The sequence below is a fragment of the Cygnus olor genome, chromosome 1 (assembly GCF_009769625.2).
Source record: "Cygnus olor isolate bCygOlo1 chromosome 1, bCygOlo1.pri.v2, whole genome shotgun sequence".
In the NCBI taxonomy this organism is placed as follows: Eukaryota; Metazoa; Chordata; class Aves; order Anseriformes; family Anatidae; genus Cygnus; species Cygnus olor.
The window spans coordinates 38,329,674-38,345,682 of record NC_049169.1 but is presented as its reverse complement, the minus strand read 5'-3'; the positions used below and the strand labels follow the sequence as shown (position 1 = coordinate 38,345,682).

Here is a 16,009-nt window from a genome sequence, read left to right as displayed (position 1 = left end):
TTATTTCCATGCAGTCAAGCTTATGATGTAGACTGAATACAAAGGTTATTAACCTGAGGTTAAGGTCTCCTGGACCATATTTCAAAAAGCATTTTTGCAGAAGCGAACTCCGTCTCAAAAATGATACGGTTTAGCAGAAGAAATATGAACAATGAGGACAATTAGGAGTGCCCACATTCTTCTACAGATGTTGTTGGAATACTTACATAAAGCTACAAATCCAAAATTTTTTAATGGTAAAGATGACAATTGATCTGAAAAAACCCAAGCCCAATTTTTTGTTACTTGTGAAGAATAAATAATTCTGATGATGCTGAAACCATTTTGATGGATAAAACACTAAGTCAATTTCTTTATCTCATTAATAGTGAGGTAAACAATTTTTAGTCAAAACTATATATGCCTTTGTACCGGGTCTGGCTGGGAAGGAGCTAACTTTCCGCCAGCAACCCATACAGTCCTGTGCTCTGTGCTTGCAGCTGGAACAGCGTTGATATCGCCCGGATGTTCTGCCTATTGCCGAGCAGTGCTGGCACAGCATCTCCCCAGCACAGCCCCAAGGCCAGCAGGCTGAGTGAGGGACATCAGCAGGGCAGCTGACCTATACTGACCCAAGGGATGTCCCATACCGTACGGTGTCACGCTCAGCGATACAAGCTGGGGAAGAGCGAGGAGAAGAGGGGGGTGGAGACAAGACACTTCTGCTACGGAAGCATTTGTCTGCCCACACAACCGCTGCGTGTATCGAGGCCCCGCTTCTGGTGGCTGAACATCACTTCCTGATGGGAAGTGCAGAGTAACAGTTTTCTCCTTTTCCTTCTCCACAGTCTTTTTTTTTTCCTCCTCCCTTTTCCTTTAATTAAACTTTTCCCCACCGTATTTCCTCTCCCTGCTCATCTGAGGAGGAGGAGGAGAGAGAGAACAGCATGGTGGAGCTGAGCCGCCCATTGGTTGTTAAACAGCCACAGTACGTTTGTGGAAAGTAAAAGCCTTTAAATATAAACCAGATTACAGCTTAAAATAATGCATTTTCAAGGCCTTCTCCAATGACAGTAATTCAGTAACAATTACCACTGTCTGAAACTTTTATTAAACATAATTTAGTATATGGAATAGGTAACTTTTCTGGTAAATTCCATGAAAATAAATCCCTTTAGAAAGGAAAGTAAATGGCATTGTTTGGGTAAAGAACAGTCTGTAACCTCAGGAATACCTCAGGTTAGATATGGGATTTTGGTTTATCTAAAATCCTGAGCTCTTCAAAGTGGGGAACATCAGAAGAGATGACTATAGATCAAAATACAGCATGTTTTTGCATAGATCAAAATACACAGTGTATTTTTTTAAATCCAGAGTTAAGTAACCTAGATATACAGTATATACACTTTCATAGCTATCTTCTTTTATATGGACATACTAAAACCAAATAGCACAGTTAAGCAAATTTCCGATTCACTGCCCAGATAAGAGTTTCAACAGGCAGCTGTTGGATATGCTGTCCTGACAGGAACAAAGCAGCCAGGTAACTCTGGAGGGGAAAAATAAACAGCCTGAAGCAACAGCAGTAAAAACGCATTTCCCTTTTGGGTTGTGGATGGAAGAGAGGTGCAGTGCGAAATGAAGCCTTACATAAGCAGCTGCATTTATGAACAGAGTCCTAATCAAGAGACCTTGCAATGCCACATCAAAGACCAAGTGCTTAGTTTTCGACTGCATTCAGATGAACGATTACAGTCTGATTTCCTGCTTTTTGTTGTTGTTTCTTTAAACAATGTAACCCAAAAACACTGTCATCCTTGTCAGTTCTCCCTGAAGAACAGACTGACACGAAGGGCTGCCTGAGTTCTCCAGGCACAAAATGAGAAGAGATGTGCCAATTCACAAGGTGAACAAAGAATCCAGATCAAGCCAACTGAAGATTTTCTGGTCCCTCTATCCAATGCAACACTTTTTTTTTTTTTTTTTTTTACTTTTTTTTTTTTTGGAGTGAAATTGCACGTTATTCCATGTGTTGGAACAAGAAAACAGACCTTGTTTTCAAGCTTGAACAAGAACAAAACAATGTAACTGGAAGAATAAAACAATGTACAGTGATAAAAGGCCATGTTTCCACAAATTGTGAAAGAGCCTTCATTTTTGAATACAGTATAGAAAAACTGTCACTTAACTCCCCTTGTCACAGAATTTTTCATGAAATTTCTTACTGAATAATGTAATTTTTAAATGGACTAAAAAGCACTGTTTTTTCTTTATAATTTCATGGGAGGGTAGGTATCACCAAGTTCTCATAATTAAAATCAATAGCAAGTTTTAGACACATGCACTATGTAAATTTCATGTTTATACAAGCAAAATACAATTCACTACTCACCATCTTGCTGTTTCAACAGTCCTTGCTGTATATATCGGATATATGTAAAGAAGTTGCACACAGAAGTGATCTGAGACAATATAAAAATAATGGCGGTCAATATTTCGTACAATGTTATGGAAAAAATACTACTCAAAATTAAATCATGCTAAATTACTTACCCTGTAACGACAAAAAGGAGAAATGTAGTAGTAGCTGCTTGAATCTCCTAATTTGATTCTATGCTTGCATGACTTGCTTTGTCCACTGAGAGCACATTTCCTACAAAATATAACATTTGCATAATTTAATAAACAAATCTGACGTTAATGTCTAACACCCACATGTATTTAAAGCGCTAATGTAATTACTTTGTATTAGCTCAGATACTCAAGTTTCTGCCTTAATGTAATAATTGTAACTTTAAAATGACATCAACTATTTTAGCTCAACAAGGACTAATTTTGTTTCAACATCAGTGCATCATGATATATTTCTGATTTTTAAATCTTTTGTCAGCTTTGGTCAGGTACTTCCACATTCACTAGTTCATGTTTGACAGTCTGGAACAATGGGAACTCCTCAACTCCTTATGTGTGAAATAAACTTGGTTTAAATTATCGATTCCAACAATTAAACAGATTTTTTTTATATATACAAATTTCTGCTTGATGTTGCATGTCAGAAAAAATCCGGGCCTATAGAATAATTCTGAAGCTTCTGAAGTCTCTGTCAGATGCATTCCAAGATAAGCTTCGCATTTATGCCCAAACTGAAATCACATTTTCTACTTTCAGTGTATAAAAGTTTGAGGCAAAGGAAAACAGGTTGCTTGAGAATAATTCTTTCCATTACCATTATAAAAAGTGACAGTAAAATAAATGTACTTTTTCTGGTCCTGTTCCTGTATATTATACAGGATCAAGGAAAGGTCAGTAGTCGCCAGGAGTTTTCCAAACAGAATTCACGAAAAGGTACAGAATTCAAACTAATTCTTCCAGCATTCTTTTTTCTAAAGTTTGACATCTCTTGAAGAAACTGCTAGTAATACAATGTAAATACACCAGGAATGTGATTTACTTGGAATTTCTATATTGCAGTATCTCGGATGAACTGGGTTGTCATGGTATCCACTGTTTCATTGATTTTGAAAGCTGCTGGCTCTTCTCCCTTCCATTTCTATCTCATGAAAGAAGGGAGCATAAGAAGAAGAAGCCTTTCAAAAGTGAAACAAAAATTATTAAGCTTCTACAGTTCTAAACAGTGGCCCAGAGGCCCTTTTAAATAGTCTGCAGCTGGCCCACAAAATCATGCAAGGCAAGAGAAAATTGAAGAGTGTATATGATTTTCCACAGTAATTTATGAGGACTGACAGAAGTCCATTGATCCAAGAAATACTACAGTGGCTGAAGCAAGCTGATCACAATTACAGCCAAGCCTTTGTGAGCAGGCAAACAGATTTTTAATGCTAAGAAAATAAAGCCCTTTTTTCCCTTCTGGCAACAGAACTACCTTCTATATGTTATCTTCCATCACACCAGGTTAAACACTGGCATGACAGCTACTACTAATGGCTGAGTTCTGCACTGTACAGCTTACTGCTTTGTTCCCCATGGGGACAATTACTCGAATCCTGTGGGGAAACCCAGCTGTCTTTTGTTAAGGCAATACTTCCTACACACCATCACAGGCACTATTCAATAACTTTTGTATGTCGAGAACCTTTCTTCGCTATTATCACAGCTCCCTGCCCTCCACTCCTTGTTTTGCTGTTGAGCAATTTATTACCTGCTATTTTATGCATCTGTTCCCTCTATCCTCCAGGCAATTGTACAATAAAAAGAATTCCTTTAGGAGCATTATTCTAATTGCCATTAGTATTTATTTACACTGCTTGTCTACATTATGCTACCTATTAGAGAACATGGTTTCAATAAAAATAGTGATTTTCACCATTTAAAATAGAAAACATGAAACTGCAAAACTGCTACTCTGATTAAGTAAAAAACCAAAACAGCTGTTTCCCATTCGGTGCCAGCAATATTTAAGACAGAGCACATTTGCTGTCAAATTAAGCTTAAATACTGCACGTTCCTCACCTCTTACTTAACTACAAACAATAATATAGAAGTGTTTGTCGCTACGTGACAGTGGGAAAAGCAAGAAAAAATATATACTTTTTCTATACATCTAAAGTAACTAAAGTACAGTTTGCACATGGATCTTTCAAAATATTAATCTATGCCCAGCCAACTAGTTTGGATTACATCAGAGAAAAAAAGGTTAAAAATCTCATTAAACTTTTGACTGATGCAAACGAGTGCCCTCTTGGAGTACTTTATCAAGATGCAGGAAAGTTGCTTGAACCACAACAATTTTAGAGGAGTTTGCCAATTGCTCTTTAATGACACACTTGTTTCAGTAGCTTCTTGCTGTCCCCACTCTCTGTGACAGCTCATAGTGGTGCCTCTTGGACTTGAAATCACCACCCTTGAGTAGCTCCATCACTTGTGGTTAGGCCTTAAGACTGAGGACTGCTACAGCTCAAAGAACACATTTTCTGGTGACAGTAGTAAGCTGAAGAATATCTGAATGCCTGAATTTTGTAGTTTTTGATCCTTACTAGCTTAAGTCATAAAACACAATATTCATTTTATACAGATTCTTTAGAAGGAGAAGTAAAAACTTTCTTTGAAGTGTTAAGTGTATTTTTTCTTCAACCCAGAAATAATGAGGAAAAGCGAGAATTTAAAAACAGTAGCAATGAGAAAGAAAGAAAAAAAACTAGATGAAAACATTTTGATGCAAGTCTTCTACCAGAAACCTGAGTCTATCAAAATAAGTATTACAGAGAAATGTTATCTTGTCCAAAAGATCTCCAGCAGAGAAGTGAAGACTTTCTCAAAATGTGGAAGGTTCTGTATTAACAGTGGCTTTGTTTGCTTAACCCTGACATACACTAAAGCACACTAGAAATCTCTTCCTCTCCACGTTCATCAAAGCCCCAGTGCCTCAGGCAAGTCTCTCCCACCTAACCTTATTGTCTACATCAGTACCTGACATCAAGCCTTGCCTCAGATTCCTCTAGGACCATTCCAAACTTTCTAAATCAGCCATCTGGTCATTCATCCACACTTCTTACTTGAGGTTTAAACTCATCCTCACTGTCAATCCCTCTTCATTACATTCCTCCTGCTCACATTCAGACAGTTTATTTTACAAATCTCCTCTCATATCCCTCAGCTGACTTTGCCACTATGCTACATATGTCCTCCATTTCTTATACCATAAATATTTCAAGATGTCTGACATTCAGCCTGTAATACTTCTATACCTATTTTTTCACGATGTTTTCCAGGTGATAGCCTTAGTTGAAAAGACTTCATTTTTAAGTATCAGGCTGGTCTTCACAGAAGTGAATGTTACTTTTACTTCACCTAGGATGCACTGACTACAAGCAGCTCTCCCAAACAGAAAATTTATCTTAAAATGCTAATATAGAACAAACCTTTACCATTTAAGTTTAGTTGCTTACTTTCACCATAAAATTTTGAAACAGCAATCTTGAAATCTGAGATTTTAAGAAATATTTACAAGTTTAAGATATACAAATTTAAATGAGGTGATCAGTTGATAGCAGTTTTCTCAATCCAAGAGTTATCTCAAATGAGTGCAGATTCCCCCTCTGTCTGTTAGCTTAACATACTTTGGTCCCCCACATTCAACTGCAGAAGCTTTCACAAATCGAACAGGTTGCAAGCCAACAGGTTCAATGCTCAGAGTATTGTTTTCCACAGCTTCCAGAACAGCTGAGGCCAACTGCAAGAGAAATTTAGAAAGCAGTTAAAAACAGCTCAGTGTTATCCGTTGCCTCAAAGCAGTGACACATTTCTGCCTTTGTAAAGTTAGGAAAACTGAAAAAGTCAACTCAAACGGAAATTCAACTACAAATGAGATTTTGCCTATGCCATACACAAGAGGTCCCATTCCCAGGCTCCAGTTTAAATTCTGCCCTCTAAATAACCCTGCCCTCCCTGAGGCAAGATAACCGCTTTTACAGCACGGAATGTTATGCTTGACTACTATGCTAACTGTATATTCAGTCATTCCTCATAAGCCCAAATAGCACGTACAATTGCACAAGCAGTGTTTCTTTCAGATAGTGGATATGGCACAAACTTTGCTTACTTTAAAAATTGCTCTAATTTTATTATGTTCTATGGAAAAACAAAATGATGCAGTATGACTTCTATACTTTGCCAAAAAAAAGTAAATATTAGTCCAATTTTTCAGCCAAAGATAGCTTTAGAATGGTGTTCAAGCAAGACTGAACAATATATGGAAGAGCCAACAGGCTACTGTGACTTTGGAACACTGGCATAGTTAAAACATCCCCTTCATTAACATAAAGAACTGAACTTTGTTTATTATTTATACTCCCACAACCATTACACACTAGAAATATGCTCTTTTTGCTTGACCGGACTCAACACTTGCCCAAGACTACTGTTTAAGTATGCACAAGTAATACCCACTACCTTGATTTAAAAGACTGTACTATTTATGTTAGCAGTTAAACATAATTTTGTGCCCACATTCCTTGCTACTAATAGAAATATTTTTCAATTGTACTTTAAATGTTTTAAAACTAGAATGTTACGAAAGAAATTCATACAAAATACTCTCCCAATACCATTTACCAAATACAAAACAAGATTACATTTATACACAAGGGTCTACAAAGAGATAATGTAATACTTCAACTATTCAGAAAACTGCATTCCCAATTATTCAAAAACATAATACACGTGTAATTTATTAACTGCACAGTAGCTTGCTGTTATTCAAAGGAAAACAGAAGTTTGTCACTATGCACAGCATCTGGAAACAATAACTGCTATAGCTGACCAGTGCTAGAAGCCTCATTCTTTCCTTGAGAGGAAACAGGATTCTACAGTAACTGTACCACTACTGAGGTGGAAAAAAAAATGAAGTTGCTGGGAAAGACAGCAGGGTGGCCTACTTACACACATTGCAGAAGTAATTTAATTCCCATGGTAACAAAGTAAACTTTTTAGTGGGTGAGTTTCATATGATGCTCCAGACCAACCATAATGAACTGGTATACAATTAACTAGAAGATCATGCATGCTTCTGGCCAGAAAGTAACAGCAGATGAAAAGCACGGGAAAAGTGCACACACCATAGAAAAACAGATAACTATCCTGAAAAAAATACAGCCTTTTCCATCTGAGAGTTTTAATCTTATTAAAAAAAAAATCAAGTTGGAGGGCTTTAAAATTTGTTATTACTTTATTAAAGATCTACAAATAAAGTTCCTTTCCTCTGGAGAGTGATACTACAACTACAGCCCATAAATGCTGCTTAACAACAAAGAGTAAGTACAGCAGTTGCAGCTGGAACCAGTTCCACAGTAATCCCAGGATGAGTAAAACACCATTCCTTCCTCTGTGTTGGGGAAAGCAGGGAATGGGAAAAATCACACAGTCACATCATTCATTTAATCTGAAACCATATTCCCAAAGTGTCCCTGCTGAATCACTTCAAATCCCAAAGTCTAATTCCTGAAATTCAAACCTCTCTTCAAGAAGATACCCAGACTTGGCTTTCCACCTGCTCTGATTGATGGGAGAGAAAACAGGGCCACAAAATTAACTATGTTGGGCTCTGTAAACAAGGGGCAGCGACAGGACACTGTGTCTACTAAACAGCACCTTGGACATACTGAGGGAAAACCTACCATCCATTCCTACAAACATTGATTCTGCTAGACAGCATTAACATCTAAAGGTGTAGATAATCTCCACCTATGCGGCCGTATCTAGAAAAGCAAATGGTGAAGAAGAAGTGATTTATTTCAATACTCCAGAATAATCTTAGGTACTTTGCTATAAACTGTCATACTGTAATGGAACACAAATGGTAAAGCTTCATATGAAGAGATTTTAATAGTCAGTTAGCTTAATGGAACATATTTAAAGGAAAAGTGTCTGTGACAACATTTAAACTGTTTACCTCACTTTTTGAGAAGGTTAAACATGGAAAAATATCTTCCCGATAAATTTTGTCCAAGAAAGGACATGTTCTGTCCATAGTAGGCTCATCCTTCCAAGATCTGAATTCATTGTACAAAGATAGGTCAGCCTAAAACAAAGATTCACATATTTAGTGCTGTAATTAATCACACCGGAGTTGATAATCTACAAATATCCACACATAAATAATGAGGCTGAAGACTGTCTCCTACCATACTGAAAGAATATTACTATGCCCCAGCTACAAACACCTCCTTAAATTCACTTTCCCTAAGTTACGTGACACCTACTTGACATGCTCAGACTGGCTTTGAGATTCTGTTGACAGACTTCAGCACCTTTTCCCTCCAATTGGTTGTCAGATCCCTTTTCTGTATTATAACAGGCTTACATTCCCAAAACCAAAACCTGAAGGTATATGGAGAGATATAAACCGCAGGCCAAAGACAGGTCAGGAAGGTGAGGGGAATAAAACCCAAAGATGAGATGCAACAAATGGAAGAAATAGTCTTGTAGAAAAAGTGCCTCTAGAAATGGCAGGAAGTCATGCAGAATGAGGAAAAAAAAAAAAAAAACTGCAGTCAAAGCACAGAAGACAAACAAAAAGATTACTAAAATGGAAAAATGAGAAGCAGATCTCAATGCTGTTCCCACTGTGAGCTTCTTTGCCACTCCACTCCAGAGTAAGAGAAACAGATAAAAGTGCGAAAAGGAGGAGTGAGGATGAAAAGCAGTATTTTAAGAGAATGTATTTTAAAGAAAACCCTAGACACCAACAACAAAAATTAATACTGCTTTTACAATATGCATCTTAAAAAGCAAATGTCATTTTGAAGTCTTATAATATTAAAAACAAATAATGTAGATGAGATAGTGAAAAAGGGAAAACAATGTAAGCTAAAAATGAATTTTGATTTTTAATTCATTTTAAAAGATCAGAACCAACCTCTTTTAGTCTTTTATTCTTTACCATATTCTTTATTCTTTCTTTATTCTTTCTCTGAACTCCCAGCACTTTACCATTCTTTTACACACGTTTCAGGGAGTACTTTTGTTTCTTTTTTTTCCTTGAAAAAATTCTACAAAAATTAGACTGCAGATTTGTTTTCCATTAGAGCTACTTGCCTTGCACTCAGGTACAATCAGGACCGACCATCTTAATTAAGCTTGTCCACAAACGTTCTGGTTGCTAGGCCACCAGCCTCATTCCATGAACGAAACTCAATAGGTGTAACTTGCTCCCTAAAGGAGCATTTCCCATACCTTAAAACCCACCTTAGGTTTGGTTTTAAAATGAGTACAATCAGGGGATATCAGAAGAAAAATGCTATTTTAGAATCGTACAGTATAAATCAAAAAGTTATAATGCATTTCTTAGCAACTACTGGTTATTTTCTATATCTAACACATTTTACCCAAACCTACAATTTATAAATAAGCTGCCTTGAAAAAATTGCTCAGTGAATATAGCTTCCTGCTCTTCCTTTCCAATCTACAGTTACATGTATATCTGCTCCCTACCTTTACTTGCACGTTCACTAAATCAAAATTTTGATTACCTGCAATCAAATACACAGCCAACTGTAACTACAATTTTTAAAATTTTCATGTTTTAATTTTACAATAAAAAACATTAGAGAAACGTTTCAGTTCTTTGAAAAATAAAAAAACACTGATGCATTTAGCATTTACACTGAGTAGACGTTACCTGCCTGCCTAAGATCCAAGCAGCTATTCAGCTTGCCTAAAACATGTTCAACAGCAAAAGCAGTAGACACATCTACGTATGCTTGAGGTTACTCCCAAATACTAGAGAGTAGTTGTCTGGGATGCTGGCACCCAGAGGTTAGTTTCCAGAGCTTTCTCATTAGAGGGAATCATTAATCGTTGTCCACCATTCATCTTTCCCCTGTCACCTGCGATTGTATAGATTGTTGCTCTACCTTCAGAGTGTCTCAATGTAAAGAGCCCTAGTCTCCCTACACAGAAAGGCTTCTATTGCTTAGATCACGTCATACTTCTTTGTATTTTCATTATGTCCTTTCTGAGATGGAGGTATCATAGCTGTGTGCGGAAATGGATGCATACATTTACCTCCCTGTTTATACATCAGTGTAACACTTTTTGTTTGCCACTTGTTCCTTTCCTAACAAATCCTAAGCCTCTGTAGGTCTTTCATCATCACTGAACACTGATATGGTACCTTTAGAGAATTATCTACAAGTACACTGAATTTTTTTTTCCTGCATCACGTAGCTAATTCCAAGCCCACAACTGCACGTCTGCTATAGTTGCCTTTTTTTTCTAGGTATATTACTTCTCATTTATTGATTTTGAAGTTCATCTGCTGTTCCACTACCCATTCACTGTCATGAGATAGACCCTTCTCACAGCTCTTTGGACACTTTCAGATACTACATTCTGAGGACCTGAGAACCAAGCTATTCCCTCAGTACTTCCCCATTCTCAACAGCATGAGCAGACAAAAACAGAGGCCTTCTGGGACTCCAGTGGTAACTCTTCTCTTCTTTAATAAATTATCATTGATTCTGTTCCCTCCCCCCAACTCCCTTTCACCCATTATTGATCTACAAAACAATGACTCCTCTTGTGACAGTTTTCTATGAAATGTTTATGAAAACTAATGAACTTCCAGTGGTGGACTTTGTTTAAAAAAAAAATAAGCAACTAGAGCCTGCCATCCAGTTACACTGTTGTTATACAGCACCTGCTGATGTGTGTAAAAACAGTCTTTCATTAACAAAAATCTCTCTTCAATAAACAGTATTGCAAGATTTAGTATATACTAGAGAAAAAAACACTGAGAAAAAACAATAAAACTTGCTTATTAGCAAAAAGAGGACAATCCTCACCTCTTTGCAGTCTTTTACAATTGGCTGCATCATGGTAAGGTCCTGATGACTGCCACCCATAGCACTACTTGTACTCTTGTTTCTTGCATGCCCTTTCTTAAAAGGAGTTTTGACACCAGACTGAAGCTCCTTAGTTGGAGACGTCGGTGAAGTAGACAGTACTAGCGTTTTCAATGCTGCTACTTCAGCCTGAAGGACATCAATCTTGAAAATAAAAATGGAAAGTCAAACAAAAATATCATATTAGCCTACAAACGTGTTAAATCATTTAACAATTTCCAATTACCTCTGTTCAAATCAAAATTCCATTTTCCAGCAGTACTAACACAGATCCCTATGCAACTGCGTATTTTAATAACACTGGCTTCTTGCACACCTTGCTAGCTATCTGATAAGATTCCGAAAAAGACTCTACATCTATCAGTGTTAGCTAAGAACAGGTCAAGGCAACACAGAACAACTCAGTATATATTTTAATAATGTATGCACATCTTTTTATCGTTCACACTATAGTTTTAGAACTATGTGAAAAGGCAAAGCAAGCAAGTTGGAAAAAACTCACTTTTCCCTGTGCTTCTTTTAACTGTTTTTCTGCTGCAGCTTGTTTGACATTAGCTTCTTTAACCATTTTATGTGCTTCCTGTAAAAAAATGTTTAGCTGGTGTAAATGCTTCAATAAAGTTACAAGATCAAGTTTAAAAAAATCCTGCCGTTATATCATACTTTTGCTTCACAAAGATTACTTGTAAAACTTGTAAGCTGTGCAACGATCTGCTGAAGTTAAATAGTTACATAGCAAAAATCTATTATTTGGATTCATCTCTGCACCAGTAAGTTCCTTCTCCTTGATCTTGAGCCCAGATAGAGATATTCAGCAATTCCTCCCAGCCACAGCCACCACCACCACCACCACCCCCCTCCAGCAGAAACAATACCTGTCATGAATACCAGGCTCTGGTCACATTTCAGGAGCTGACAACTGAAGTTCCTTGACCCCCAATAGAAAAATTTAACTGGTAGCAACAAAAGCAACACGGGCACAGTAGCACATTCAAAAGAACTTCTCCCTTCTAGCCAGAATAACCAGTTTTATTTTAATCAGCTATAAACTTCTGCATGAAAAAACTCGTCAAACAACTGAAGTGTGAATTCTTACCATCAATTAAAAAAAGTAAAGTAAAAGCTTAAAAGTACTTTATGGGTTAATAAATATTTCTTAAGTAGAATAGAAAAGGCACTAAAACCCAATCCAAGTAAGCAAGCAAGGCTAAGCTAATAATGAAAGGACTGGGATTTTTTTTAAACATCTTTTTACCTCAGACTTCTAAGCCTTTTGTCTGCATGATGTATTTGTTTAGGCTCTGATCCAGCAATTTATGCCTGTGATCAAATTTCTGTTCTTATTTGGCACTTACTGAAGGCAACAAGAACTGAAAGATCAGGGCCACAGACTAAATTACTTGGGATAGGATTCTTCTCATATCTGTAAAGCGCCTAGCACACATCTGGACGCTATATAAATAAAACAAAAACGTCATACATCATCACACCAGAACATCTGGCTCCCATTGTCATTCAACATAGCTGTATAATATGGGTTCATAAAATTCTCTTAGTGACAGACACATGCAGGAATGGGCACATACACATCTATACAATGTGTACAAATACATTTAACATCGACCATGCAGTTTCTGCTTAGGGATGCACCTTTAAAAGCAAAGCATGTTACCATGCTATTACAGTGTGATAAAGGAATATATACATCCAGCTGTGCAAAACAAGTCTCGATCCTCCAGTGGGCTACCTGAATATAAACTCCAGCATATCCACCCATACACTCATGAAATTAATGGGATTCAGAACAGAACGTGAATCCAAGGGCTGTAGATCCAAGTGCAAAAATCAAGAAACCTTAACACTGTTTTATTAGAGACTCTTAGTGAAATCACAACACAAAAGAAAATTCAAGTGACATGCCCACAACAGCTGGGAGTTCTGAATAATTAAAACTCATTAAATAATCATTAATAATGTGTTATATTTCAACACAGCTTTAACAAACTGACACATTGTTTTAATTTTTCAACTGTCATTAACATAAAATTACATGGGTAATTACGTCTATTCCTCTACAGTTAAAATGCCTGTCCATCACCTTCATCCACCCAATCTAGACAAATATTTATGCTAAAAAGTAGCTTTCTGGCTTTTCATGTTTACTCTACATGCGGAAGCTTCTTAAAACATTAAGTAACTTTGCCCTACTGGGATGATGAAATAAATTGCATTGCCAATCCACAGAGAAATCTCTTATTTCATTTTTGAACATGAATATTTTCCAGTTTTTATAGCACTTGTATACCATTACAACATCAACAATACTGTTTCTAAAAACACATTTAACGTTTTTATCTCTGTGTATGCTGAAAAACAATACTTACAATTTGGTAAACACAAAGTATCACTAGTTTATGAAACTTATTCCAACAAGTTTGCATATCATAATTTAGCTTCTAGGTATTCCATGGCAAAATGACAACCAATTCTGTTTCAAGTGTGGATTTAAGATTTTTTTTCTGTTTAATGCAAGCTCACAATCTTTGTTGGCACCACTGCTCTTTTCTCAGATGAAAAGGTCCCACTTAAAGAGTTCAGGGTTTCTCACTTTGCAACCAGGTTCCACCCTGGTGCATCACTCAGTTTTCTCTTCACGTTTGTGGGAGTAACATGCTGCCAGACCCAAAATTCAAAAGCTGAAAGCATGGTTAAGTTATATACTGTGCTACCTCCATTGATCTGGAACTATGTTATTTTGCATGTAATCACCATGACAACCCCAAATTTAGCTCTTATCTAGATAGCCTTGTTGTCAGACAGAGAAGCTGTCTCAAAATAGTTATGCCAAAAAATAAGCCTAAACAGTTTTAAGCTTTCTGACACATTTGCCTTATTTTCTTCATTTTGTGTCTAGGCAAATTGACAAGCTCAACACCTCTCATCTAAGTGAAAAGTCTACTGCTTACTCTTAAGCCTCTACCAACACACCCAGGTCTTCAGAACACAAATCCCTTTGTAAGCTTATTGCAGAAAAAGTCAGCATTAGATACACTGATTCTACATAAAACATCTGGCTCAGCTTCCTTTAAGTATATCACATCGAAGACTCCAACAAACCTCAAACAGACTAGCTGTAAGTTCTTCCAATTCCTGTCCAAGTTGATCTCGCACTTTAGAAAGCCTTTCACATTCTTCATCTTTTAACTTCAGCTCCTATGGAAAATTGAAAGTTATTTATTCTGACTTAGAGTAGTGATTTGGCCTTTTAAAGCTAATACTACAGAGAGGGGGGAAAAGAAAAAAAATATCAGAGGAACACAAAACCTTCACTAAACAAAGCCTTTCAAAATATTAGTCTTAAAACTAGAAGCAATTAAATTAACGCCGTGCATACATAGCTATTTCTTCCTCTATACAGCAAGCTACCAGGCCAATCTACAGTATCTCTAACCTAAACATCAGCATTTCCAAAATTCGGAGGTAAAAAAAACTTGTCTTCTCTTAAAAGTATAGAAGACTACAGTCCATTAAAATATAGATAAGATTAATTACTGGGACAGACAGAATACCAGTTCTGTTTACCCATTCCTTAACAGACGCTTAAAAGTAATCCACAAGTATTTGGTTTTGTTGTTTAAAGAAAAAAGTTTTCAAAAATAGCTTTGCCTCAAGACAATCCCCAATTCTCTTACAATCTTAAAACATATCTTATTATAAATAGCATCTCGCCTGTAGGTCTCCTTATGACTAACATAATTACAAAATCATACTGTGATTTTATCTGTAACTCTTGTTTATGCAGAGATACATAAATCAAATGAAAATAGCTTATGAAATTTAAAATGTTATTTGTCTCTGATAGCACTAAAATATCACCTAAGCGAAGAAGGCACTTTTACAGTAAGACCTTAGTACAGATTTGGCAGTATATGGGATACACATGCCCAATCTTGTCTGTGTTTTCCCAAGTCTGAGGAAAAAGTGCAGTATTTTGGCAGAGGAGTACAAAAAGTTTGACTGGGAATTTGAAAGAAGAGTTCCTCTCCCCTTTCCCACCTATTAAATGCTGGAAACTCTAGCAAGAAAGAAAAGGATGGAGAGAAAAAACAAGGGAAAGAAAAGCAGAAAGCAGACCATTCTGACCTTTCACGTGTTTCTTTTATCCATAACTCCCCTCCCATCCACAACCCCATCTAGCTCTTCTCCATCTTCTTTTCTCCCTGCCAATCTAGCTCCTACGGTAGTATCACGCCTGGGAGGCAGGACCCAAGTCTGTCACTGACACGTTAAAGACTCCAAATACAACCTAACAACAGTTATGCTTCCAAAACCTCCAGAAACCAGCACAGAACAGACCTGCCTTCAGAAAACTCCAAGAGGCCAGTCCCTACAGAGTCATAAGGAGGCCAAAACGTCAGCTTCTGTACGTTTCTAGGAGGTAATTAGTATTTCTCCCAAAGTCTTCATGGTTGAGTAATGCTGTACACAACAGTGTGGGAAACTACACCTCGCCTTGCAGCAGGCTCCCAATTTCTGCGGTGAACTGGCAGCAGGTTTTCCTCTAAGATGAAGGTCTTCTTGTCTGACTCCAGCCCCTAAATTTGATGCCTTTTCAAGACCCATGTATTGGAAAATGCATTGTTTCTTTCTTCTTTTATTTGATTTTAACT

General features: G+C 37.0%; 1 protein-coding gene across 2 annotated transcripts in view; it reads right to left on the bottom strand.

The window, feature by feature from the left end:
- Nucleotides 1-16,009, bottom strand: part of LOC121068118 (RAB3A interacting protein) — a 29,699-nt gene that overhangs the window by 975 nt on the left and 12,715 nt on the right. Inside the window, exons 4-10 of one of the 2 annotated variants that reach the window (XM_040553187.1) lie at nucleotides 14,457-14,552; nucleotides 11,842-11,919; nucleotides 11,280-11,483; nucleotides 8,387-8,515; nucleotides 6,057-6,169; nucleotides 2,533-2,632; nucleotides 2,372-2,441 (exon numbers count right to left, since the gene is read on the bottom strand). In XM_040553187.1, coding sequence (XP_040409121.1) covers nucleotides 2,372-2,441; nucleotides 2,533-2,632; nucleotides 6,057-6,169; nucleotides 8,387-8,515; nucleotides 11,280-11,483; nucleotides 11,842-11,919; nucleotides 14,457-14,552 — 790 coding nt within the window. The remainder of the gene's footprint in view (nucleotides 1-2,371; nucleotides 2,442-2,532; nucleotides 2,633-6,056; nucleotides 6,170-8,386; nucleotides 8,516-11,279; nucleotides 11,484-11,841; nucleotides 11,920-14,456; nucleotides 14,553-16,009) is intronic. The other variant, XM_040553188.1, reaches the window with a different exon arrangement.